The sequence below is a fragment of the Myotis brandtii genome, unplaced genomic scaffold, assembly GCF_000412655.1.
Source record: "Myotis brandtii unplaced genomic scaffold, ASM41265v1 scaffold250, whole genome shotgun sequence".
In the NCBI taxonomy this organism is placed as follows: domain Eukaryota; kingdom Metazoa; phylum Chordata; class Mammalia; order Chiroptera; family Vespertilionidae; genus Myotis; species Myotis brandtii.
In genome coordinates, this window is record NW_005359478.1 from 6217945 (window position 1) to 6244090 (window position 26146).

The 26146-nt window shown below is 40.4% G+C and overlaps 1 protein-coding gene across 6 annotated transcripts in view; it reads left to right on the plus strand.

Moving 5' to 3' along the window:
• Positions 1–26146, plus strand: part of RABGAP1L (RAB GTPase activating protein 1-like) — a 400947-nt gene that overhangs the window by 359723 nt on the left and 15078 nt on the right. For 2 of the 6 annotated variants that reach the window (XM_005867681.2, XM_005867683.2), the window contains 3 exons: positions 9371–9463; positions 20023–20133; positions 25484–25588. In XM_005867681.2, coding sequence (XP_005867743.1) covers positions 9371–9463; positions 20023–20133; positions 25484–25588 — 309 coding nt within the window. Of the gene's footprint in view, positions 1–9370; positions 9464–9647; positions 9960–15390; positions 16488–20022; positions 20134–25483; positions 25622–26146 lie in introns of those variants that run through there. The other 4 variants (XM_005867682.2, XM_014540907.1, XM_014540905.1 and 1 more) reach the window with 3 other exon arrangements.

A 26146-nucleotide genomic window follows, 5' to 3' on the forward strand; every position in this document is an offset into this window, starting at 1 on the left:
TGTGTTAAGCATTTAGTATGCTGAATGTTTTCTCTTCCTCTTATGTTTTCCCCCACCAAGATTAAAGAACTGAATTTCAATTTAGGGAGCAGCATCAATTGCATAGCATAAAAAAATCTTCTCAAATTATCTCATTCTTATGCACTGTTTTAGAAATTGCCCCACAGAGCAGAGGTAATTATTGGCTCTGTCAAACATATCAAGGAAAACTGCCATTTTTAATTGCTCATCACAATCTTCTCATTCAGGTAACAAAAATATCCTATGCTAAGTGGATTTTGGTGTCTTTCCACTTATCAGCTCTATGTCATCACATATCTCGTTTAATACCCATACTTGAGGAAAATATATGTACAAGGCCCTTGTCTGCCTTTTTAAAAAATTTCAGTATTTTAACTAATTAACAAAATCCACTTGAACCCTGAGATATTAAGAATATACCTAACTGAAACAACCTGCTTTGGGCATCTATGAAGTATTCAGCTTTGTGTTAGGACAAAGCTGGAGATACCAAGTTTGGTTTTGTTTGTTTTAAGGCATCCTATTTAGGTTAGGAAAATTCACACCCCAGGCAAAGCTTTTAACAGCCACATATGATTATTAAATGCTGTATAACTAATTCTAAAGAAGTTTAAGGAGGGGAGGGATCGCTTGACCTAAATCACCAGGAAAGACTTCCTTTAACAACATCTCTTTTATTGGTTTTAATGGTTCTTTCTTTCCATTTCTATTGTTATCTTCTTCACAAAGGCTTTTTTTCCTGAACTATTTTCATAACTTTCTAAATAGTTTTATTTGCCACCTTTTCCTTTTCTTTGTCCTCCCATTTAGTTTAACATATACTAGTATGTCATTTCCAGAGGAACATTTTTTTCCACCCGTAAGTATATTTTCATTGATTTCAGAGAGGAAGGAAGAGATAGAAACATCAATGATGAGAGAGAATCATTGATCGGCTGCCCCTGCATGCTCCCTACTGAGGATTGAGCCTGAGGGAATCAAACTTTGACCTCCTGGTTCATAAGTTGATACTCAACCACTGAGCAACACCCGCCAGGCCAGATGAACATTCTTACCATTCTTGTGCCCAATTTTAAAACGTCAGTGACTTCTTATCAATACTGGGACAAGACCTTTAAAAAAAATAGTTCAAGACCTTTAAAAAAATAGTTCTAATGTCAAGTATTCTGCCTTATAAGCCCTGTAAGCTATTGAAACAGTAAAGATTTTTTAAGTGTTTTAGGTTCTTTTCTATCCCAAATTGCTTCTCATATCCAGAATGGGTGCAAACATCTGTTAAGACCATGTGCCTGATTGTAGTTTCAGGAAATATGGTCACTGAACTAGCAACTACCAAAATAGGTTCACACTTTCAATTGGCAGAGATCTAGATCTTCCACGATCTGGCTCCAGTATATTCTTCCCGGCCTGCTCTGCAGTGCCTCACACCAGGGCACCAGCTCCTCATCCAGACAAATATACCTGCTTAGATAGTTGGGAGGCCCATGATTTTTAGCTTCACGCCTTTGCTCACAGCAGTTTCCTCTGCTTCCTTTATGGAATAAGGAAAGAAAATAAGCAATAATGAGCTGTTCCACCATATCTTGCCCTTCTCTGTATCTCTTACAGGCCTACCCTACTATTACACTCTCCGTAGTTTACATTAAGATAGTCCAACCTACACTGTGTGATATAACATGTTTTTGTTTTAGTCTACACCTTGGACTTGGTTAATATTTGCAGTACCCTGATATGGAAATACACAGTCTAGGGGTAGTTGGTTGTCATTGGAAAGACCCTAATCAGGAGATAACTACTTTAAATTTAACCTACTTATATTTAAGTCTATACCAGAGGGTTTTCCAATTAGCATAAAGGATATCATAATTTTAAATTGGATTGGCTAGAAATACTACCAGGCCCCTCTATTTCTGCATAGATTGCGAGTAAGATTCTGACAAGCCAGGCAGTCTGACACCTGCGGAATGGCCCCTGAGAGCACCCGGGCCAAGTGAAGCTCCCCACCTCCTAGAAAGGTGGTGGGAAGAAACCTAAGGCCTTGCCTGCTGCAATCCTTGGAGGCTACTGATATCTACTTAAAAAAATCCTGACACTTGTGAATGGTCAATAGCAAAAGCTCCCTCTAGGACAAGACAATGCTTATGTGCAAGTTCCTCCTTAAAGTCTGTCCTAAATTTCCTGGTGGATTTGTGAAAACATTTTCTCTCAACCAATGATAGCATGAGGCTTATATGTCTGTAATGGCATTAATCAAATTTTATAGTTTTTGTAAGTTTATTGATGAAAGGATTTGTCATAGGTGTCTGTCTAGCATAGCATCTGGCACAGTGCCTTACACACTGTTGATATTTGTTGAAATAATGAGCACATACATGTGCTTCCCAATCCTGTATGGAACGGACCCTGCATTTGGTCATGGGGACACTGGGAGCCATGTGTGGCTTCCCAGAATTCCATTGATTCAGTGTTCACACTCTTAGGGAGTCAGTAGTAATCACGCATAACTACATCAGCTCTAGTTGACCATCGGTACAAAGACGCATTGGTGCTGCTGTCAATACCAGAGGAAAGTAGCATTGTGTATGTCATCCTCTTTTTAGAAATTCATATCTAAGTGTATTTCCCATTGCTGTTTGTGCCAGCTCTGGCTCTTAATGATAAAAACAGAAAAATCTTTAGGGAAAATTACTTTTCTTGTATATCTCTCAGCCAAATCAAGGCAGTATATATAGCTTAGTGAGTAGATAAAAAGGTTAAAGAGACAACACAAGGCCAGGGAGAAGAACTAAAAAAGGCATAAGTATAGCACATATTTTTTAAAAACAAAGCAAAATAAAACAATATTAGTAAATGGTAGTGTAGTATAGTAAGTAGTTCAGAGCAAGGACTTTGGACCTGGTCTCGTAGATGGAATTTGCTAGCTGTGTGGCTGTGGACAACTTAATGTAAGGGATCTGTTTTCTCCTCTGTAAAGTGAGGATGATAATAGCCCTACCTCCTCGAGGTGAGGCTAATGTACATTAGTGCATGTAGAGTACATAGCATTCCATGCCTGGCACACAGGAGTGCTGATGTGTTTGCCATTTCCACAGTGGTATGCACATCAATGCTCTGTAGGCAGAAGAATGCTAATTTCAGTCCTGTCTGTGTTTACATTCTCCCCCTCAAGCAGGTAATTTTCATGCCTCAGTCTCCCACAGTTGGTGCTTATACTCTTCTGTGGAACTTATCACATTCTACCCCAAATTATACAGCAATTTGTAAGCCTCTTGAAAGCAAATACTATCTTCTTTGTCCTCCTTAGCATCGAGTACTTATGTAAGAGCCTGGCTCTTTGGTAACTGTTGGGGGAACTGGGAAGGACACACCGTAGGTTGGTCTGTGAGGCTGGTCCTTGGCCCTGCACCTTACAGACCTCTGCAGCCTCCGCAGTCACTTCTCTCCTCGCTGTGCTCCAGTTGGCCTTGAGCTCCACTGCATCCTCCCTTCCCAGAGCCTGCTTCATGGGCACCGGACCTGTGCAGTGACACAGGTCCCCACACTTAGTGTAATGCTCTAGCACAGTGGTTCTCAACCTTCTGGCCCTTTAAATACAGTTCCTCATGTTGTGACCCAACCATAAAATTATTTTCGTTGCTACTGTTATGAATTGTAATGTAAATATCTAATATGCAGGATGGTCTTAGGCGACCCCTGTGAAAGGGTCGTTCGACCGCCAAAGGGGTCGCGACCCACAGGTTGAGAACCGCTGCCTAGCACCATCTGAAATCATCACTTTGAACCAGGGGCCTTGACTTTTTTGTACTGGTCCTGGCAAATCATGTAGCCTGCCTTGCTCTTCCCCATCACCTGCCATTGCTCCTCTGCTGTGGACACTCCCTACTTGTCCCTGGCTGACTTATTCTTCAGGTCTCAGCTTGAGTGTCATTCCTTAGAAAAGCAATCAAAATTAGAGCCTGGATATAATTTTCCCTCCCTCCACCTTTACTTCTCCCTCAGAGGCTCACCTTACTTTGTAAATGAGTCTTTATTTAAATTGTGTGATTATCTCTTTCTCCCCGCCAGACTATAAGCTCCTTGAGGGGACAGACTGCATTCGTTCCTGAATGGCCATGCCAGCTTCATGGAAGATGATAAAAACATACTTGTTCCATGGGCGTTTTGACTTTTAAAATGCAAAGTAGGGATATTTATCTTCCCATGTTAAAAAAGTTGGTGTATAAAAATGGAGTGCAGTCACCATGCAGGTTAATGCTGCTGCTGACTTCTAACCAGTTTCACTACAGCCTTTAAACTGCAGTGGGTTGCGAACAATGAAAATACATCCTGCATATCAGATATTTACATTATGATTCATAACAGTAGCAAAATTACAGTTATGAAGTAGCAACGAAAATAATTTTATGGTTGGGGGTCACCACAACATGAGGAACTGTATTAAAGGGTCGCGGCATTAGGAAGGTTGAGAACCACTGCTTAAAGGTAGATAGATGAACAGAACACAGTAAAGGGCTCCCCTCCTCTTTCTTTCCCACCATTTATCCTTCTCAGATTTCTGTACTAGTAAAGTTGAATCTAAAGACTCAGATTGTTTTATAGAGCTACTGTTCAGCATATTAGTCTTGGATGAAATTTCCTATAGCATAAATGTCTGTAGCCTTCTGCCTACCATGAGCATGAGATATGTATTTACTTTTGATCTAATGGCCAGCGGCAACGAGCGTAAAGTATTACTTCAGGTTTCTTAGCATCCCCTGTGGAAAGGCCAGCACCACTATAATGAACGGAGCACTTGATGGTGATAAAGAACAGAGTCCTACTTGGCTCCCCTGTCCTCTTTCTGTCCTGTCTCATTGTCTAGTTTTAAATAAGCTTGATTAGCTCGCTCTGAATGCATAGCTGTATCAGCTTTCCATGGCCCAGTTTTGGGACTACATCTGGTTAATCTACTCCCTGGAATCAAACCAATGCTATTCAACATGTAACCAGATTTAGTGTATTATTTACTATCTTACAATCTTAATTTTTAGTACTTAGTAGTCATTCTACTTTTCAAACACTATAATAAAAATGTAAGTGGTACATTTCTAACCAAAGACTCATTGAGAAGTGGAATTTTACTTGAGATATTACAGTGGATTTTGAGCACCTCCCCCCAAAAATAAAAGAAGTAATAGCATACCAACTTAAGATACGATTGTTTTCTGAATTTTTCCCAAAGGGAAAAAATGTCCGTAAGTCTACCTAAAATTGAAGATAACCAATGAGAAGAATTTTTCTTGCTTATAAGAAGAAGAGACAAAATGTCTTTCTCTGTCTTGTGCAAAGAATCTGAGAAAAACAGATTTGAAAACCAATAGGAGGAATGCTTGTGATCCAGCCACAACTGTTGCATGTGGGGTAAGAGAGAACCCAGATTATCTGTACACACAGAACATGAAGCAGTGGGGACAGAGAGAAATCCTAAAGAAGTGTAGGAAACAATAGAGAAGAAAGGGCATTCTCAGTGAAGTCATTGGCCTCAAAAACAGTTCCATCTGAGCAGGACTGAGTCCATAACGTAAGGTGATTTGCTTTAAGCTGTAAATCTCCTGGGTGCTTTAGGCCTCAATACTTGTTTTCACAAGGCTGGAAGAGGAAAATATATCATTTCAATCTGCCCCCTCTTAATACTGTATGGAATTTTAAGCAGGCTTCTCCCAGAGTTAAATTCCTGGTGCAGCCACCCCACGGTCTATGTGACCTACTCCTTTTTCTAGCTTGCCCAGAAAGTTCAGGGGGAGGGTGTTATATTTTTCTGAACTCCTACTTTATGCTGGGTAATATGACTTATCTTACGTGCATTATCTCCCAGTCAGGTGTTAAAATAACATCTCCATCATCTTGCTGTTGATTAGTTCTTTGGTTGCAGCCAGTTACTGATGAGGCTTAGCAAGGGCCTGGGGTTGAATCTGTGTGCTGGCTGGGTGACAGGCAGGGAGCATTGCAGTTAAGAAAGGCCTGATGGGCTAGTCATTACTGTGGTCCCAGTGCATGTTACTTGGCCTTTCTCAAAGTGCTCATGTTATGGAATGGGTTTGGTAAACCAAGCTCAACTTTGTGAGGCTAAGGCAACATAAAGTGGATTAAGTGTTTATTTCAGTGCTGTGGCGTGCATTATGTGCTCACTAAAAGGAGATGGTCATTGTAGGTGTCATTTGTGTTACCTCCATTTTTAAAAAAGGAATTGAAGTTTCCAGTAGGAGGTTTAAATGATTTGCTTATAAAATTACATAGCTAGTATTTGACAGAGCAGGGTTTCCAGTGCAAGCCTGTTTAACCTCCAAGCCCTACATATAACCATTTTGAAGTTGTAAGTTCTCATTATCAGTTGCACTTACAAACAATTGTGGATTCTTTAAGGACATTTTCTGAATTTAGCCAAATTGGAGGTATTGGACAGGCAGAGCATGGATGGTTAGTGGAACAGGACCCCGATTAGGTAGACATCTAAAAAAACTGGTGTTTCTTATTCAATATACTCCTCAAGTGCACACTTGCATTAAATTTATTTAAATTAAGGAGGGAGATACCTACACTGCTCTTGGGATAATTGTAATAATTCTTGATGAGTTTGTGTTCCTTTAATTAAGCCTACATACTAAAGGCATTTTTAAAATTCCTTTCTCTGATGAGAAAATTTTCAAACTCAGTATGACAGTCACTAAAATAAAATTAATTTTATCCTGGAATATAGTTTTAGAAACTGTAACTGTCCATTTTCTCTGTGTCATAAATAACAGGAGTTTCCTATCAGCTCTTGTGTCTCTTCCTGCTCTGCCCTTTCACCGCTTTCACTTCGTGCCAATCACAGGTGGATGCTCAATATCACCCCACAGCACAAGATAAATAAGCTTGGACAGTCTCCTAGCAACATATTGTTCTGGGAACCTGTTCTGTTTCCCTGAGCAAGCTGAAGCCAAACATGCTGGAATCTCAGCCAGATGGGAAAGGATTAGCTTATTGAGGGTGTTGAATGCATTTTTTAAAAAAAATTTCACTTTGAAATGAACCTCTTAACATACGTAGCAAGGTTGATTTTTAAAAGGACACTCTTTTACATATAAAGATAGTATCAGTAATAGTTTAAATATAAAAATATGTAGTTTTAGGAGAAATTCTCTAGGAGCAAGCTTGCCATATGTACTTGCATCATTGGTGAATAGATCCATTTCAGAACCGTATAGAAAATACTTCCTCTCAGGCCTGATGGGCAGCCTGGAACCCCCTGGTACTGATATTCAATTGCAAAAAATATTGAAATACTTCTGATCTGTGGGTGAATGGCTGCTGGGGTAGGTGCCCTCCTCATAGTACCATTCATTTCTGTCCTTGCCCCTGCCCCTGGGGATATACATGAAACACCTGTCACTGCTTAAAACTCTCAGACATCTTTCCTCTTTTCCCTCAGTGCTAGTGATTGCCACTTCATCTGGAGAGTATTTTTTTACTTGATTTTCTAAGTGTATGATTAATACATACAGAGAAAAGAAAACAAGAAGAAATTGAGGCCCTGATCAAGGTCAAGAGAAATAATGTTTCATCACATGATCATGTAGATTCTCCTTGTTCATCTGATGATCTTGAGGGCACATGGTTGGCAGGTGGTGCTTTCCATTCTATTGCACTCTAGTCAGTCTCAGTGACTGGTTTGGAGATGCCTGGAGATGGTGTAATAAGGATTACCATTCCTCATGACAATCTGCAGCAGAGATTTTGTAAATCAGTTACACTCTGGGGCATGTCTGACTTCTTGTTTGATGAAGATGGTCATCATGTTGATGTTCAATGACTTGCACTGTCTGCCAGGTTTGGTCTGAGTTTGGGAAACTTCCCAGTTATGGTGAGAAGCAGATCATTCCACACTTCAGAGTGTTCCTGGGTGGAAAGAACAAAGCAATTACAATAAGATGGGTGTCTTTGCTTTTTTTTTTTTTAAACTCTTCTGGCCAGATTCCAGAGAATTAAATCATCTTCATCCCAGAAAGCTGCATGCTAATTCTATATCCAGTCTGGGTGCTGTCCATTCTCTCTTGCTCTCTGTCACACATACATACACATGTTTTGAACTCGACAGAAACAATCTGTTGAGGGCCTCCCAGGGGCCACTTTGGTAGACATCCTGACGGATACTGAGAGGCATCAACGCATCACCCGCGCCTTTACCACGTTACCAAGAATTTAGCAAAATAACACATTTGTAATCTTTTAAAAAATTAAACTGTTTCTCTTCATTTTAAGTCACTTCCTTTAGGACCTAAACATTAAGATTTTTATTCCTAAAGGGATTATATCATTTTGATTATCCAAGGAAAGCCTAAAAGTAGATTTTCTCTGTTCTATGGAGCAAAAGAGATTGCATTAATTGTGAGGGGATACATTAAAAAACAATTTTAAAAATTTCCATGAACCAGGCATTATTTTAGATAATTTACCTATATCACTTCATTCTCCTGACAACCATTGTGAACTAGAATTTTTTTTGCCTGTCATTTTATAGATGAAGAAAGTCAAGTTAAGAGAGGTTAAATACCTCTTTGCCGAGAGGTTAAGAAAAGTAAAATAGGCATGTAGACCCTGGCCTGTCCAGTTCCAAATGCTTACTTATTTACTTTTAAAATTCTAAGGTTCTGTGAGATTTTAGTCTTTTCTCAGAAAAGATTAGACCACTTTATGTCTTTTAAAGATGACATAATTCTAGCAAGAAATAGATGAGCTGTTTAGATGATTTTCTATTATCTCATTCAGCACAATGATTCCTTATTCCTTTGCGCTTTCAGTGACGAGCTTTACTATATTCTTTCTGTCTGGTAAATTAACTCCATTTCCAAAATGTTTTTGTTGTTGTTATAAATCATTTTCATTTCAGCATGATAGAAGCCAGGAGTGAATTTTACTTAAATGAAAGTAGTTAGAATTAATAACACTGTTAAATGCATTAACAAGAAAACAGTATGGCATATCAGCAACATTGTAGAACAGAGATGGACAAACTACAGCCCGTTTTGTAAAAAAAAGTTTGTTAAAACAGGGCCAAACTCATTTGTTTATGCATCACTTATGGCAGCTTTTGTGCGGTAACAGCAGCGTGGAGTAGGTGTAACCTAGACTGCAGGACCCACAAAGCCTACAACACGTACCAGTGGACTTTCAGAGAGAGAGTGCAAATCTAGATTGCTTCCCCCTAACTTTGAGTTGGGTGAGCGCCATCAGAATGCCAGAGACTTGATTGGAACACCTCAGAGAATGCTTCCCTAAATCATCTCCTTGTCTCACATGCTGTTCCTCTGACCCCCTCTCCCCCCTGCAGGTACCGACCAAGAAGCTGAAGAAATATGAGAAGGAATATCAGACAATGCGTGAGAGTCAGCTGCAGCAGGAGGACCCCATGGACAGATACAAGGTATGGGAGATGCGGCACCTGCCAGAGCAGGGCCTCAGTGACCCTTAGCAGCAGTTGTGGCGAGTTCAAGTCCCTCTGTTCCTTCCTGCTTGATTTAGACACTCTGGCCATGCTAAATGTCCAGGGCTGTTTTCATTTCAGCACACTTCCTGAGTAGCCCACCGTAATGTTTCTTTTCTTTCAGTTTATATATTTTTAGGTAACGCCACCTGTTGCATTTATACTGGGAATCTGCCTAAGAAGCTGAGATAAAGAGAGGGAAAAGGAAAGAGAGAAAGTGGCTCTCGACTACTTTCAAAAATGAGAGAAAAAGGAAAATGGCAAAGTACTGTATTAGCTGTGCACGGTCACATCCACAAAGACTTTTAGAAGGTGATCTGTCCCAAGACTGGCAAGAAAATGCTTCAGACTCACCTGTGTCTGTAGCAGATGTGAAAAGTACAAGCTCATTTGGAAGGACAAATAAAAACCACAAAGGTTGTATTGAGCACAGTCATGGTGTTTGTTGCAACATTTATTTCCACAAATAAATTTATGAGTCACTGTAACATTTCACTACAGTATTCAGTTTCAGAATCAAAATGATCTCATCTGAACATCTTAGTTAAATAAGTGATAGTATTTTTTTAAAATCAGGCTATTCACAAAAATAGATTTCTTCATTGGTAATTAGCAACACTGTTCCCATGATGCAATGACTGATTTCGAACTTATTTTTTCCAACTGAAATAATATTACAGATGCGTTGTTCCCTTTCTCTCCACATCAGCACATCAGGGTAAGAGAATATTGTATTTGTACAGTGGGGAATGTTACAATATCCTGCCAAAAAAAAAAGCACTGGGTGGCATTATGAATTAAATCACCCCGGGTGGCATGGCTACCACTTTTGGAACTAAGGTTGCTTTTATGTAGTCAGAGATCTGGGCACAGGCAGCTACAGTTACATAGTACATCTTGCCTCTGTTGCTAAATTGAATAGCATGCGGGGTTCTGGAAGGGGCCACGGTGGAAGGAGTATATAGATTTTGTAGTCAGACCTGAGTTCGAATCCTGGCTTTCCAAAATCAAAGGGCCAGGATGTGGAATGCAAATTGGGAGTTTTTAATCCTTACGCCATTGTTCATTGTGTTGGACTAACTATTAAGCCTCTTCCTCGTCTGCAAAACATGTAGTGTAGACATTTCCTGGAAGGACTGTTGTGAAGATGGGGGATGGCGTATTTTAAGCACCCAGCACATGGTTGGTGTGCAATAAATGGTCGTTTTAGCCTTATTAGGCCTACTGCTTCTACTTACCCAAGTATTACTAGAATAGCACCACCTTTTATGCATCAGTCTCTTGCAGATCTTCCTCATATTTCTTCCGGGCATTGCTAGCCAATAATCGAATATGAGCATGTTTTCCCTCTTGTTCATAGAACTGGCTGCAGAACTGATAGTGGAGTCCCACATACTGCTCTGGTAGAGAACTGTAACACAAGGTGCTCCTGGAGTAAGGTGCGAAGCTAGCCACCAGCCCTCAATAATTAGCTCATGTAGCACGCTGCTTTAGAAAGGCTTGAAGTAGTAATTAGGAAACATTTCTGAGGATCCAACCTGAAGCCCTCCTACTGCTTGCGTCAATCTAGTTTTCTTATTGCTGCCATCGTTATAAATAAAATCTGGGAAGAGTGCTTTAAAATAGAAGGTAGGGAAATGAAAGACTAAAATTGTATATTTAAAATCTGCCTGGGACTGAATTTGTTATTGTTTCTTAAAGTCTTTTTGTGTCCAAGCAGATACATGTAAATAAATAGTGCAATGCATAATATTATTTTAAAAATGTTTACCACACAGCACTATCAGTGTGTATAATTTTTATTGTTGGGTCAAAGTAGAGCTAAACATTTTGTTTTTGTTTTGAAAACAGATATTATTCTTTTGCTTGAGTGCTTTGGCCTCCTGTGTGCACATCAGGCCCCTTCTAGAACCGTTTGTTTTGTATCATTGGAATAGCTGGTCAATATCACCTAACAAATAGCTCAACCCTTTACCAATGTCTAGACCAGTGATGGTGAACCTATGACACATGTGTCAGAGGTGACACGCGAACTCATTTTTTTGGTTGATTTTTCTTTGTTAAATGGCATTTAAATATATAAAATAAATATCAAAAATACAAGTCTTTGTTTTACTATGGTTGCAAATATCAAAAAATTTCTATATGTGACACGGCACCAGAGTTAAGTTAGGGTTTTTCAAAATGCTGACACGCCGAGCTCAAAAGGTTCACCATCACTGGTCTAGACCTTTGTATTGGCAATAGATATACTTGGTAAAATGATAGTCCTCAAATTACATTATACTTTTGAGATGACAATTGACAACATAGTTTTCAATCAACAGATTTGTTGTCTCACATACTCAATTTCTAGTTTAAGAATCTAATTATAATTAATTATACTAGGATAGTCTTAGAAAATACCTTTTATCATCTTCTAAATTTAATTTTGTCAAGAATAAGATCTAGGTCCTGGAAACTTTATATATAGTCATAGATCTTGGACTGGGAACCTAGTTATATAAATTCTTAAGAATAACTTGGGACGATCTTTGAGGCTTTGAGTCAAAACTTTTACCAGTGAACTAACAACCCCTTCTCCACCATTAGGATCCATACTGCTTACAATGTTGTATTTACCTCTAGCTTGCCACATGGCAAGAGAGTTAGGAAGGTTGTGTCAATTTAAAAAAAAATGTCACGCAGTAAGATATTCTAAGAGATGTTTCAGTTTGAAGCTATTTCTCTTGAGCATGGTGGTAGACAGAACCATTGCAGGTAAGCCAGAGGTGGGATCAGAGACTCAACAAAGCAGACATAGCTATCAGCAGTCCTGTTCTTGCTCTATCAGTCTAAACATGTGTTTGGGTTTATTTTTTTATTATTTTTTATATATATATTTTGTATTGATTTCAGAGAGGAAGGGAGAGAGATAGAAACATCAATGATGAGAGAGAATACTGATTGGCTGCCTCCTGCACGCCCCCTACTGGGGATCAAGCTCACGAACCCGGCATGTGCTCTGACTGGGAATGGAACCGTGACCTCCTGGTTCATAGGTCAACACAACCAACTGAGCCATGCCAGCTGGGCTGTTGGGGTTTATTTTTATACGCAAATATCTGCACTCTCAGGTTATGTCACTATACTCACCGGTATCTAATATCTAACACTGAAATCTCAACCACAACGAAAGAGACAAAACAGTGTTGGTATAAATTTGAATTGTAGAACCCTATGCACAATGAAAATGGTTTGGAATTAGTGGTAATGGTGGCACGACTTTGTGAATACACTGAAACCACTCAAGAGTGTATTTTAAAAGGTGAATTATATCATTTTTTATGAATTTTACATGAATTATATATCAAGAAAATTCAAGCAAAGTGTTCCAGGAGGATGGGTGCCTGGTCTACCATCTAACTTTCATAAACCCGGAGTCACACAGAGGTACCTGTGCAGAAGTCATGCCGTGGGAGAGGAGACCTTAGAATGGAGCTAATTAATGACTATCGACTCTGTGTACCCGTATTTATGGGGGAAAGGACAACATAAGTGGGTGGCATATTCATTTTCATTTATATGTGTGTATACACATACACACACACATATAAATGAAAATGAATATATATATACACACACACACACACAGATAAACATATATAAATAGGTAATAAACATGTGTACACACTGCCTATGCTACCTGGTCTTGGCATCAATTTGTATTTGAAACTCCGTGAGCTCTATACTGACTGCTTATAGCCTTTGGTATACTTTTTCTGTTTATCTTTATGACTAGATTTCAAGACAGAAAAGGAAATTTTATTGGAAGAATTTAGGATATGTATTCTAAGTCTCTTTTGTTGTCCTTAAGTTTGGCTTGACCAAATGTGTGTAGCAGCTTTTATCTACTCTGATATTTATTGATTTCAAATGAAGTGACGTGCAGGAGGGAGGTTTGTCCATAGAAGTACATCATGGATATTTTCATTTTCATACAAGTCCCCAGAAAACAAACATTCATGGATATGTGTAGCTGTTTTAGTACATTGTAAAAATTAGTTGCCAGGCCACTAATAACAGTTACCAATTTCAGAAAACAAAATATTTCCTCTTTTAAGGAGATCAATTGTTCCCATCTAGGGAAAGTTAGTTTTTTGATAATGTAATCAGCCGACAGCACTTTTTAGAGAATTGCAGCCTTCACCTGCCTCCAGAAGATGCTATGCTTTTCTTGTTTAATTAAAGAACTACTTGCACAAATGTGGGCTATGCTGTAAAAAGCATAGCTAATTAATTAAATTCAGTGAATCTCCCACAGCACGAAAAAGACTATTACCTATTTTAGCTGGGCATATCCTAGAAAGAACCAGGGATGCTTATACTCTCTTGTGTTTGGGACACAGGTAGTATTATAAATGCATAATTTCTAATTGAAGTAGCTTACCCATGCTCAGTATAAGTGAATTTCAAATATGTAACTTTGTTTCTTAAGGTTAGACATAGTAATTTTAAAATCAAAATGTAATTCAAATAGAAAGAAAATAACTCCTAAATTTACAAAGTTTTCTTGCATGTACTAATGTTTATAGAGCAATTGCTCTGCATATAATTTTAAATTAAGCTGTCTAATTGTACCTGGTAAAAACAATGCAAAAAAAACATTTGAAGTAAAGCTTAATTGTACTTGTATTATTTGCCATCCTCACATATAGTATCACATTTTGTTTTTAACTTGACTAATGAAGAATTTAAATTATGCTAAGCTCCTTACCTCACAAAAAGAATTAAAAAGGTTCCCCTCTTCTTACTGTGTTGGGACCCCTCATTCAGAGAAATCAAGATAAGTGAATTCATGTTTGAAAAGTGTTTTTCTACAAATGGAAAGAAAGTTACATTTTATTATGTTTCTACATCACAGAGACTGTGGTTGGCTTTTGGAAATATTATGTTATGAAATAATGTGCTTTTCATGAATGGTTATAGTCAAGAGGGTGGTTTTTATGATAACTATGAAACTTAATGATAAGCTTCAGAAGACTGCCACTCAGTCTCTCTGAGCTTGGAAAACCCAGCGAACTTGCAGTTGTAGGATGGTGGAGAAGGCAAGCCCTTGGCTCCTGAGGCTTCACGAACAGGTTAGCTAAGAAAGAGCAGGTGGTTCCTGCTGCTGCTGCCGCTGATTGGTCATACTTAACATTGGGGGAGGTATACAGTATGCGTATTAAGAATTCCGAAGTATGTTTATTGATGATCTTCAGAATGAATTCTCCAAAATTTTCTTCAGTTTTCAGTAAGTTCTGTTTTCTGTTGAAGTGATATTACTGAGAAAGTTATGTGTCACACTCATGTATTTCTACATCCTTTGTAACTCATTTGCTTTGTTTTTTTAAAAAAATGTATTTTTTTTTATTGATTTCAGAGAGGAAGGGAGAGGGAGAGGGAGATAGAAACATCAGTTATAAGAGAGAATCATTGATCGGCTGCCTCCTGCAACCTGGGCATGTGCCTCGACTAGGAATTGAACCCTGACCTCCTGGTTCATATGTCGATGCTCAACCACTGAACCAAGCTGGCCAGGACCATTTGATTTTTTAAAATTTGATTTGTAAGCTAGAGTAGAGCAGGGATTTGCGGACCATGGCCTATGGGCCAGATATGGCCCACTGCCTGTGTTTGTAAATAAAGTTTTATTGGAACACAGCCACATCCATTTGTTTAGTTATTGTTTCTTTTGCATGTAATGACAGAGTTGAGTAGTGTCAAAGACCATATGGCCTGCAAAGCCGAAAATATTTACTATCTGGTCATTTACATTAAGTTTGCTATCCCCTGTGCTATAATCTAAGATTTTATTTTTAATGCCACAAGAAATGCAGTTTGGTTTGCCAACTGCCATTACTTATTACTGATAAATCTTGTTTTTAGTTTGACTTTTAAAATTGTTAAATTTCTACCAGCCAGATAAAATTGGATATGTTGGGTGAAGGAAGAGCATAAAACAATTCTAAATATCGAGGTTTTCCTTCTAAAATCTTCATTTACAGACAGTGTAGACATTTCAGCATTTCATGTGTAAGTATTTGTCTTTGAATGTCAAAAAACCTGACGAAATTTGAATGTGATGATTATCACCTCTTTTGAGAGAGGTATCCATAACAAAATAAGTGAGAGCTGAGTGTGCCATTGCTCATAAAATTGCACTGGATCTTTTAGGGAAACATTTTCTTCTGGCCCTTAAATGTCTTCAAAAACATGCCAAGAATTCATTACATCAGCGGACAACACACCCAAAACACAGCTGGAGTTTATGAAGCTGCCTCCTTCCCCATCATTTTTTCCTTTAAGGCTCAGTTTATTTTCTTTTGATTGCCAGCTCACATTTTTCTGGGTTTTTTTTCGTCTTGGAAAAAATGATGTTCACCATCCTTGTACTATTCCACCCAAACTTCAGAACTCAGACTCGGAGGAGGGCTGGAACCCGGTGTTCTTTTGCACTTCCCTGCCCAGCAATGTCATTCTATTGCCTGAAGAGAAACTATTTTGCAAGATTTCCAACCTTGTTGCCTAAGGAAGTTCCTTCCACCCGGCTCTGATAACACAGCATAAACAACTCACACTGTAGTTGGTAATAGTTACACACAGCATTTTCATCAGTCATGCAGACGGCAAATAGTTCCTGGAGAGGGAGGAGTTTCGTGACTCAGTCTTGGTCTTCCTGAGTTGAGACTTGTCCTCTGGCTGCCTGAAGTGCACATTCTTCCACTGAATGCTCGCAGTCCCAGAGAGAACTTAGAGTATATGACACTCTAAGGAAAAACAGCAAATTTAAGCCAAATAGCATTGACAAGTGTCTGTTCCTATTACTGCCATTCCCTAAATGTATTAGTAGGTGTGCAATTTCATTGGATCTTCTTTTTTTCCTTCAATTGTCTTTGTACCTATGATTGAAAACGGTAGTTGGTCTATGGCTTTTGAGGAGGTAAGTTTTTAAAATCTATGTATGTCTGTAATAGCAGCGTCTGTCTCTCTGAAAAATGCAGTATCCTCCTCCCAAAAGTTACTAACCGCACTCTCCCAGCTGTGCGTCCCTGTGCAGGAGGGGAGGGGACGAATGGGAAAACTATGGTCTGCTTGTTGTCTAGTTGTACGAGGTGGGGCATGTTCCAGGCAGCCTGAGGAGCGATTGAGGGGTTATGGAGGCAGTGTCTCCTGGAGTCTGCTGTGAGGCCGGGGAAGCGACGAGCCTGTTTTGTCTACAGGCGCTGAGCATTCAGGACATCTGCTTGTGCAAACGTATGACACGTGACTGTCTCCGGACTGACTGAGGTGCATGGGGCTGAGTTCAGCTCTCTCTCAGGTGGGCAGCCCTTGCTAATGTTTCCAAATGAGCCAAGCAAGGTTACTACCTTTCCCAAGCCCATTGAAAGGAAACTTTCTTCTCTGTTCTGGTGTAAAGGTGAACTCTGTCTTGAATCAGTCAGTTCCAAAGTGAGTTTGGCTCCTCGGGAAAGGCTGGAAAAGACAGCTAAGTGATGCAACCTCTTTAACCCTTGGTGAGTGCGGGCAAGCGCCTCTTCATGGAAAATGTCCATCTGGTGGCCAGGAGGGTCATGCTGTGGAGGAGGATACTGCATTTTCCCTCTGGCTTGCTTTCCCCACATCTGTGAGTGCAGAGCCGGAGACCACACTCCCCACTCTGCTGCTTGCTTCGCAGACACTGGACTGAGCTTCCTGCTAAAGCAAATGCCAGGTGCGCCCTAGGCTGTTGTGCTTTTTAGGGACCCTCAGACACATAATTTCTCCCCGAAAGTCTCCCACCCCTCAGATGTGTGTCTGTGAAGAAGGGTCCGAGTTACATCGGTCTTGGAATGGGAACTTAACCAGTCAGAATTTCAGCTAAACTCATACCCCTTTCGCATATAACATAACCATCAGACGCAGCGCTGATCCATAAGGAGAGTAGCTACCTGTGCTTCTTAAATACTTTAAACAAAGTCCTTTTCCACTCACATCGTGTGACTTTACCTGGAGGTTATTTTAACTCGATTCTAAGCATGTAATGTAACCTGAAAAACTGGTAGCTGCAACATTTTCTCTTATGCCAAATGAGTGTGATGTAAATAATTAGGGGAGATTTTTGTACCTCGGAGTCCTGCAAGTACAATTTCAGTAGAAATAGGACTTTAACTCAGGAATAGGTAGTGTAGTAGTCTTACCAGGGTCCCTTTGGAAGGGATTTATCAAGAAATGAGAAAAATGTCTTCTGCATTGTGAAATACGTTGAGGAAACTGCTGGTATTTGCTGCCTGTTCCTGGCAAGGAGGGCATTTATGAGAGAAGTTTCTGACTCTCTTTTTAAATCTGAGTTTTTGACAAGTATGTAAGTTGTTTCCACAAATAGGGGCAATAGTTAGATATATTGGCATGAAAGACGCACTCTCCAGGCCCTGCTGGAATTTGGATCACTTCCCTAAAGACTGAAAGATTCAGCTGCACAGGCCCTGGCTTCTCCATTATTTTAGTCTCTATGTAATTATGCTTCTGTAAGAGGGCAGAGCATCTGTGGGGGGCTGGGGGGGGGGGCAGATAGACTTGGATGAGGACAACTTGCCCCTATAAATGTGCATGCTGTCTCTTAAGGAATAAATACCTTGGCAAAAGGCTTCTGGCCAGGCAGCACTTTTGAGGGTTACATTGTATTTCAGTCACAAAGGAAGATCCAGTGTGGTTTCATGCAGAATATGAGCATCTAGCAACAGTGGACTTAAAAAAAAAAAGTCCTTTTGACATTTTTATCATTTCCAGTGAAGTTGAAATTCTAAATTGCTTTTTATTTTTTAAACAACTTTTTAAACTTTTAAAATACATGTATTATATATCCATTGTGGAAAACTTAGAAACCTTTAAATATCACAAAGACAACAATAAAAATAATCCACTATCCACAATTAATATCTTTTATGCTGTTATAAAAATGGGATTTTCCATTTACTTAGCTCTTTTTCTTCAAGGTAGCATAAGCATTTCTTCTGTTATTAGGTATTTTTCATTTCCATTTTAATGCTGCATGGAATTCATGAGATTATTTAGAAATATCTAAGTGATTTGGGACTTTAAACTCTTTTTCAGTTGGTGTCTTTTTAAAAAATGTTTTAACATTCCCCGATTGCCCCAGTCTACCTTCTCCAGAAGAGAGGGCAGGGAGGATCCCTGTTGGCTGGTTAGAGTTGAGTACTAGTTTGGTCTTTAGCTTCTCTGCTGGCCTGTTTCGGAATCCACTGCCCCCAGGACAGCCGCAGGCGTTGCCTATACCATGTTTCTTAGCCCTTCTTTGAAAAACAAAAAGAAATTATGTTTTCTTCTTTCCATATAACAAACCCTAGGTTGTCCTATAGAAGACAAAATTCACCACACATACCCACTTGCATACACGCACACATACTCTCACTCACTCACATTCATACACACTCACACACACATTCTCACTCACACATACACAGAGTATGCCATGACAAAATCTCTTTCAGGACGTAGATTTGTCTCCTGGTTGTGAAACACTGCTTTGTCTGAGTTTTTGCCACCCTTGCAGAAGGCACGGCTAGGAGTATAAATATGAAAAACAGGAAGGTGTCATCACATTGAAGTCTTTCCTGTCAGCTCTCTGGAGTGTCCTGTAATTGCTAACAATAGCAGAAAAAGCACTTTTGATACTTTGGAATGGAAAACACTACATTGCTATTCTGATGGGAATGTACACAATTCATAATGGCTAGTTAAGGGGAGACCTTGCTTCCTAACAATGTGCCTTGGTTCTCTCATCATATAACTTTGTTTCAGATTTTTTTTCCTGGGATTTCAAGGGGGAAAATAGCTCAGTAATGTATTTTACCCAGAATCTTTTAATCTGAAATTAAAAAACAAAAAAAAACAAAGCAAACATAAGGACAATTGTTCTTATAACACAAAAATTGGTGTTCAGAAAAGTCAACATATTTTTACCCAAAGAATGAAAATGTCAGTTGATAGCAAAGTCGTGGACCCATGCATCCTGACCCCTGATATTGGGGACACAACGTGAAGCCCTGTCTAGTGGTTCCCCCCTATGCCAGCCCTACTGTGTCTAGTGGTTTCCCCTGGGGTCAGGGTGGGGTTATTGTGCATGTTTCCAACAAAGAACTGCCTGTGTCTGCATTCTAGGTCTCTGTGGGAACCTCACGCATTGGGGGTATGTGTGGAAATTTTGTTTTTTTGTGGCCCATGTTTTATACTGAAGCCCTGCCTGGGGATCTGGGGCAGGGGTAAGTTCACGGGGTAGAGTGCCGCCTCTGCACCGCTCGCTTAACTCACCGTTGTTCCCCAGACAGCTGTCCTGCCCTCCTGTGCCACTGCGCCTTCTCCTCTACACCTTCAAGTTCACTAGTCGTTGCTGCTTGTTTTTCCTCACCAGTCCCATCTGTTGCTGCTAGTACCTCAGGCACTAACCCCCACCTCTGGTTGTTGCTCTTTTTCTGCAGAGGGAGAACCGGAGATTACAGGAGGCCAGCATGAGGTTGGAACAAGAGAATGATGACCTCGCCCATGAACTCGTAACCAGCAAGATTGCTCTGCGGAATGACTTGGATCAGGTACACCCATCATTCACTAGGAAGAAATAAGACTGTGACTACCTCCTCAAGGGCAAGGGCCCAGTTGCTCTCACCACAGTCCCGCTGGGGCTCCCTCTGTACTTGACAGGGAGTCCTCTGCTTGATGGATGAATGGGTGGGCGTAGGTGGGAGGGGACTACTTGTGCCGATTGGAGCAGGTGGGAAACGCCAGCCTTGGAGAAGGGTTTGGGTCACTTCCAAGAAGCATGTGTGTCCTACACTTTTATACCTCTGCACTCCCGTGTCTCTTCTCTGCCCCTGTAATTTCCTAAGGCAAGGCCTGCCAGCATAGTCACCTGAGAGCATCCACCACCAGGAATGCTCATCGACAGTAAATGTAAAGGATTATGTGACGTATGCACATTAAGATACACATATTGTCGGGTCAGCGGGCATCCTAGTGGCTAAGCGCCCACACTGCCTGGGTGTGAATCCTAGCATTACCATTTCCTAACCACGTGACCCAGGCAGTTCTTACCCTACATATCGGTATAAAAAAGGCTGCCGCCTGGGATGATGTGAGAATAAAATAAGGGAAAGCAGTTTGGTAGTATGTGTTGAATAAACTTTAGCTGTTGCTAGGAAGACCTTAAATTGTTTAACTTCCTTTGTTCTTTCCAACAGTACTGACAGCTTTAGGACTTCTGTTTTCTATTGCTGGAGTTTTCAAAAATAGTTGGCAATGTGGAAGGAGTCTTGTGTAGATTTAAAGTTATCACTCTATTTTCTGACTTTAAAAAAGTGAACATTCCCAGCCCTGGCCAGGTAGCTTGACTGGTTAGAGTGTGGTCCCAATATGCCAAGATTGTGGGTTCCATCCCCAGTCAGGGCACATACAAGAAGCAACCAATGCAGGCATAAATAAGTGGAACAACAAATCGATGTTTCTCTCCCTCTCTCTTTCTCCCTCCCTTCCTCTCTCTCTCTAAAATCAATTAAAAAATTTTTAAGTGAACATTCTGAACAAATCGTATGGGATCAGAAAAACCGAGACTTAGAAGAGGCATTATTGTGCTCTAACTATGCATTGGCACTGTTTAAAATACAAATCCATGAGTAACATAAATCTGATGGAATTAAGATTGAAGGAATTTTAACAATGTTTAAAAAAATTGCCCTGCCACAACTTCTTTTCCCCATGTACACAGTTGATTTTGCAGCTCACAAGTTTTAACCGCAGTAAGGTGGGAGAAAAGACCACTGGGGAGGAAAAAGTGCTAACAGGGAGAGGTGGAAGGTGAAGGAGTCAGCACCAAACAGAGTTAGGAAATAAAACAAAGACTGCTGCTCAGAACGCCGGCTACGGAAGGTAGAAAAAGCAGCCAGTCGGGTGGGAGAGAGATGGCCCTTTTAACCACAAGCCTCATGCAGCTGGCCTGCTTGTAAGGTGTTGGTATGAAAAGTATGTGACTAACAGAGTCAGAACCAAAGAGGAAGAGGCGTCTCCAGTGGATGAGGACCACACCCCACCTGACCGCAGCGGTTACAGTTTTGTATTAAAAAGACTAGAGTGGTGAGTTAGTACTGTAATGCAATTCTTGGTTCCCTGTTAGCTTTCCAAATGGCCCTCACTCATAACTGACTCTGTCATTTTGAATCTTTTATCCATTAATAGTTTTCTTGAGATGGCGAACTAAATGAAAAATGTTTTAAGCAGTTGGCCTCAGTGGGCGTTCAGTGAAATAAGCTAGAGCTGTAAATTGTAAGTTGTGTGGGTAGTATATTTGGTAAGCCTTTAAAAGTTTTAGAAAGTAATGAAATTAAATACTTACTGATTACCTACTATGTACCAAGCACTATATTAGTGATTTCTAAGCATTATCTCACTTATCTTCCTAATGACTTTATTATTTTAATCTTCCATTTTATAAATGAAGAAACTGGCATATATACAGGGTGTCCCCCAAAAATATATACACATTTTAACAGCTGATAGCTCAGTTTCGAAAATGAAATGTATTTTAATAAATACTGCCTTAATAATTATTTAAAGTGTGTGTACACATTTTTTGGGGACACTATATATGTATCAAAGATTTGGTCAAAAATATACATACAAGGTTATTTACTGCAGTGTTACTTATAAGAATAAAAAATAGAAGTAATGTAGATGTCCAATAGAAGGGGAGAACAGAAGTATATTTGTAAAATGTCTTTTTGAAGTAGATTTTTAAAACAATGGGAAGATAATGATATAATATATGTATTTTTAAACTAAATTAATTTCTTTTTTAAGGATAATCCTTTTTAAAGGATATTTTAAAATATATTATTTAAAGAAAATATATTACCTACAAATAAAAATCATTGTAAAAATTAATTATGTACAAGTTTTTTCGAGAAAATCCATTTTGAGGATCAGTCTGGAAGGATGCTCCATGGGTACTCCTGAAATATTTGAGTGCTGAGCACCTAGGTGCTCATGTAAATACTGGAGCAGCCCCTGAAGAAAGTTAACTCCTTCATCTATTCCTTCTCACTCGTATTTCCTCCCTTCATACCTCTCTTTCTCTTTCTTTTTAAAGAATAAGACCTGGCCCCTGCCTTTTGAAGCTTGTTATCTGGATGAAAGAATAAAAATTGCAATTTCATGGATATCTCCTCCTGATGTTGCAGTTTCTGCCGAGCAGGGCTTATTCACCTACCAAAAAGCTGTCCCCAGTTTAGGTGCCCCGCCCGGCAGCTTTAAGGAGGGGCCCTCACCTTCTAGTCTGCCTCACCCAGTTGGCCTAGTACTTTTCCATTCCCAGTGGGTCAAGATCAGATCTCTTCATTAAAACAGCAAAACATTAAACAAACATGACAGAAGATTGTATTTGAAATAATATGTAAAGCAAACAAACACTAATTAGGTAATTAGGAACTTTGAAAAAATAAATTACTCCTTACCCTTGTCATGTCCGCGTGGGCCTCAGGCTTCTTGGGTACGAAGGCTCTCAGTGTTTCTCTCTGACACAGCTTCTCTTTTGAGAACTCACCCTCCCTCAACTCCTTCAGTAAGGGCTTCTCAGCGATGAGAAACGTGAACAGATACATCTCCGGTTCTGTTTCTGCTGCCCCCGGCTCTCAGGCCCTCCCTGTCCTTCCCTGGTCCCAAGGAACACAGGAGAGAGACAGCCAGGACTTTCCCACCGAAAGTGCCTAGCTCCCTCCTAACCACATCATGTTTCCTGTTAGACCAGAAACATGTACTAAGTGGCAGATTCTTTTGTTTTATTTGAAACAACTGGCTAGTTCTTTGAGAAACTATCTCTGAAAGCTCCTCATCCTGATGGTAGAGCCTTTTGATCAGGTGATGGGAGGATTTGAGATTAAATCACAAATTGCAGTGTTTCTCTCACATTCAAGTCACAGAAGCCTAACAAAGAGGAGAAACTTCAGATGAAGCCTCCTGGGAAACTCTAGCTCCTCCCACATGGGGCCCACAGAAATTTCTGCAGCTGTCGGATCGGAAAGCAGTAGAAATCCAGTGAGCTTGCATTATCTTGGCCTGGTGAAGAATGTGCAGCAGAAAATGTGAAATAGAAATAGTAGGCCCTCTCCTCATAAATATTTAGTTGTTTATTAAAAACTTCCTCTGGAAAGTGGCTTTCTTTTTCTTTGATTATAGACATTTCCAAAACTGCATTTTTGAGGTCTGCCTCTAATTTTAAGATGCTCTTTTGCTGTGTAGATTTCCCCCCTAAAATCTAATGTATTAGTGTCCTTAAAGGGGACTTTTTCACCTGAAGTACCTGACACTTTCAAGTTATCTGAAAACAGAGCTATAACCTCTGAGGTACGGGACATGAGGAACATCAGGCAGTGAGAACGGAGAAGCTGGATGTGGCTTCCCTGCCAGCACCCAGCAGACTGTGCTGGCCTGGCCATCTGGACACGCGGCAGATACGGCGAAACAGACAGGAGGCCACCTGGCCAGCGTTCACAATTACTTGGATAACATTTTGCTGCTGTCAGCCAGGGACAGCTTTTTCAAATAGCTTTCATCCTCTGCATCGGTGGTTTTCTCTGCTGACCGTGTCCTGTGGCTCTCCGCCACCTCCACTCCACACAGTCTGCTTCTGTAGTGACTTTCAGAGCCACATCCATTTATTCGCCAGATACTTACGGAGTGCCTACTCTCTACCTGTGCTGGGCTTGCTTCCGGGGCTGTAGAGATGCACAGAGAGATGTGGTTCCTGCCTCCCAGAGCTTCAAGTCTAGTGGGCAACACAAGTAAATGACACATGGAATTTGTCATTACAGACTGTGCTAAGTGCTGTCAAAGGAAGTATGACAGAGTTAAATAAACAGGAGCAAATTTAGATGGGGGCATTGGGGCAGGGCTCAGCCATGCTTCCCTGCACACGTGAACTTGAAGCTGAGATCTAAGGGGTAAGAGCCCTAGAGTGTAAAATAGGCACATTTTTAACTGAGTGAAGCTAACACACAGTGCTTTCTTGGTTAATTTGGGCTCTGTCTCTGAGTTAAGACCAGAGTATTTTTCTGAGCTTTTCTGGGCCTTTCTAGAAATACGGTCTTTTCTGTTTAGATTACTTCACTTTTCCTCATGGATCTCTCTATCATGTGTTTTTGTATTTATTTATTGATTAGTTGACTTTATTTTGAGAGAGAGATTTGTTGTTCCACTTACTTATGTATTCACCGATTGATTCTTGTATGTGCTCTGACTGGAGATCAAACTTGCAACCTTGGCGTATCAGGATGATGCTCTAACCAACTGAGATACCCGGTCAGGGCTCTAGCATAGATTTTAGGTCTTAATTTCTCCCTGCTATACTCATTGTCCTATGTGAATACCCTTGTCGGGCTCAGCTGATCTTTGAATTTTCTCACCTATCTTTGGTCCATGGATCAGCCTCTCTCTTGCTTGCCCTCTTTGAACCCACCCACAGGAACTACTGGTTAGAGCCTCCCTAAAGGCTCCACCCCCTTCATCCAACCATTTCCACAGGGTCAGAGTGAGTGCTGTTGTGACATCTGAGATGTGTAAGGAGCATTTAGGAAGAGCATGGGCTCTGATGCCAGTCCAGTCTGAATTTGGATCATGAATCTGATAGCAGATGTGTGCCCCAGTCGGGTTATTTGATCTCTGCAAACCTCACTGCCATTACCTGTAAAACAATCATTGTTGTGAGGGTTAGAGATAATGCGTGCCAAGGGCCTGGTATGTCATTGGCATTCAGTGAAAGCAGCCATCCCAAGGTTAGCGAGGAACAAAAAGAATGGCTTGTGGTGATGTTGGAACAGGAAGTGCTAGAGTTGGAGAAGCAAACACACTCCCTTCACCGTCTTTGTCTTTATGACTGTGACACGCTCTGATTTGCAGGCGGAAGACAAGGCAGACGTGTTGAATAAGGAGCTCCTCTTGACCAAACAGAGGCTGGTGGAGACCGAGGAAGAGAAGAGGAAGCAGGAGGAAGAGACTGCTCAGGTAACAGGCATAGGCGGGCTTTCCTTTACACAGGTATGTTACCCAGGTATGTGGAGCTGATTCATACTACAGACAAGAAATCATTTTATTCTAAATCAAGGCTGATGTCAAAGCAGTCCACGTGAGTGGCATCGAACCTCGACATTCCCTTTGCAGGTGTTAGAAGAGGAGGCAGTATTTCTCCCCTCGAGCAGCCTGTAGGAGTTTGCCTTTACTGAGCTGTCTAGCCAGCACATTCACTTTTCTCTAAGTTTAGTAACTTGGGATTATGATCCAAGAGCTTTGACAAATCTGCAAATTTCGTGTCGGAGCTAAAGGTAATTGACTTCTCGAGTAATTTATGAGGATTGTGAAGCTCAAAGCCCACAGAATCTCTGCTGGGAGTTGCCTCTATCGGTCACACTTCATTTTCCTGATTCATGCCTTGGAAGGAGATGTAACAGCGTTCCTGGCAGAGCTCTCAAACCTTACTCCCAGGGAATAAAAGAAACCCTTTGGGATCCAGCCGTGAAGTTAGCACCTGACAGTCTTCCGTGAGTTAGGAAGCTGTTCAGCTGG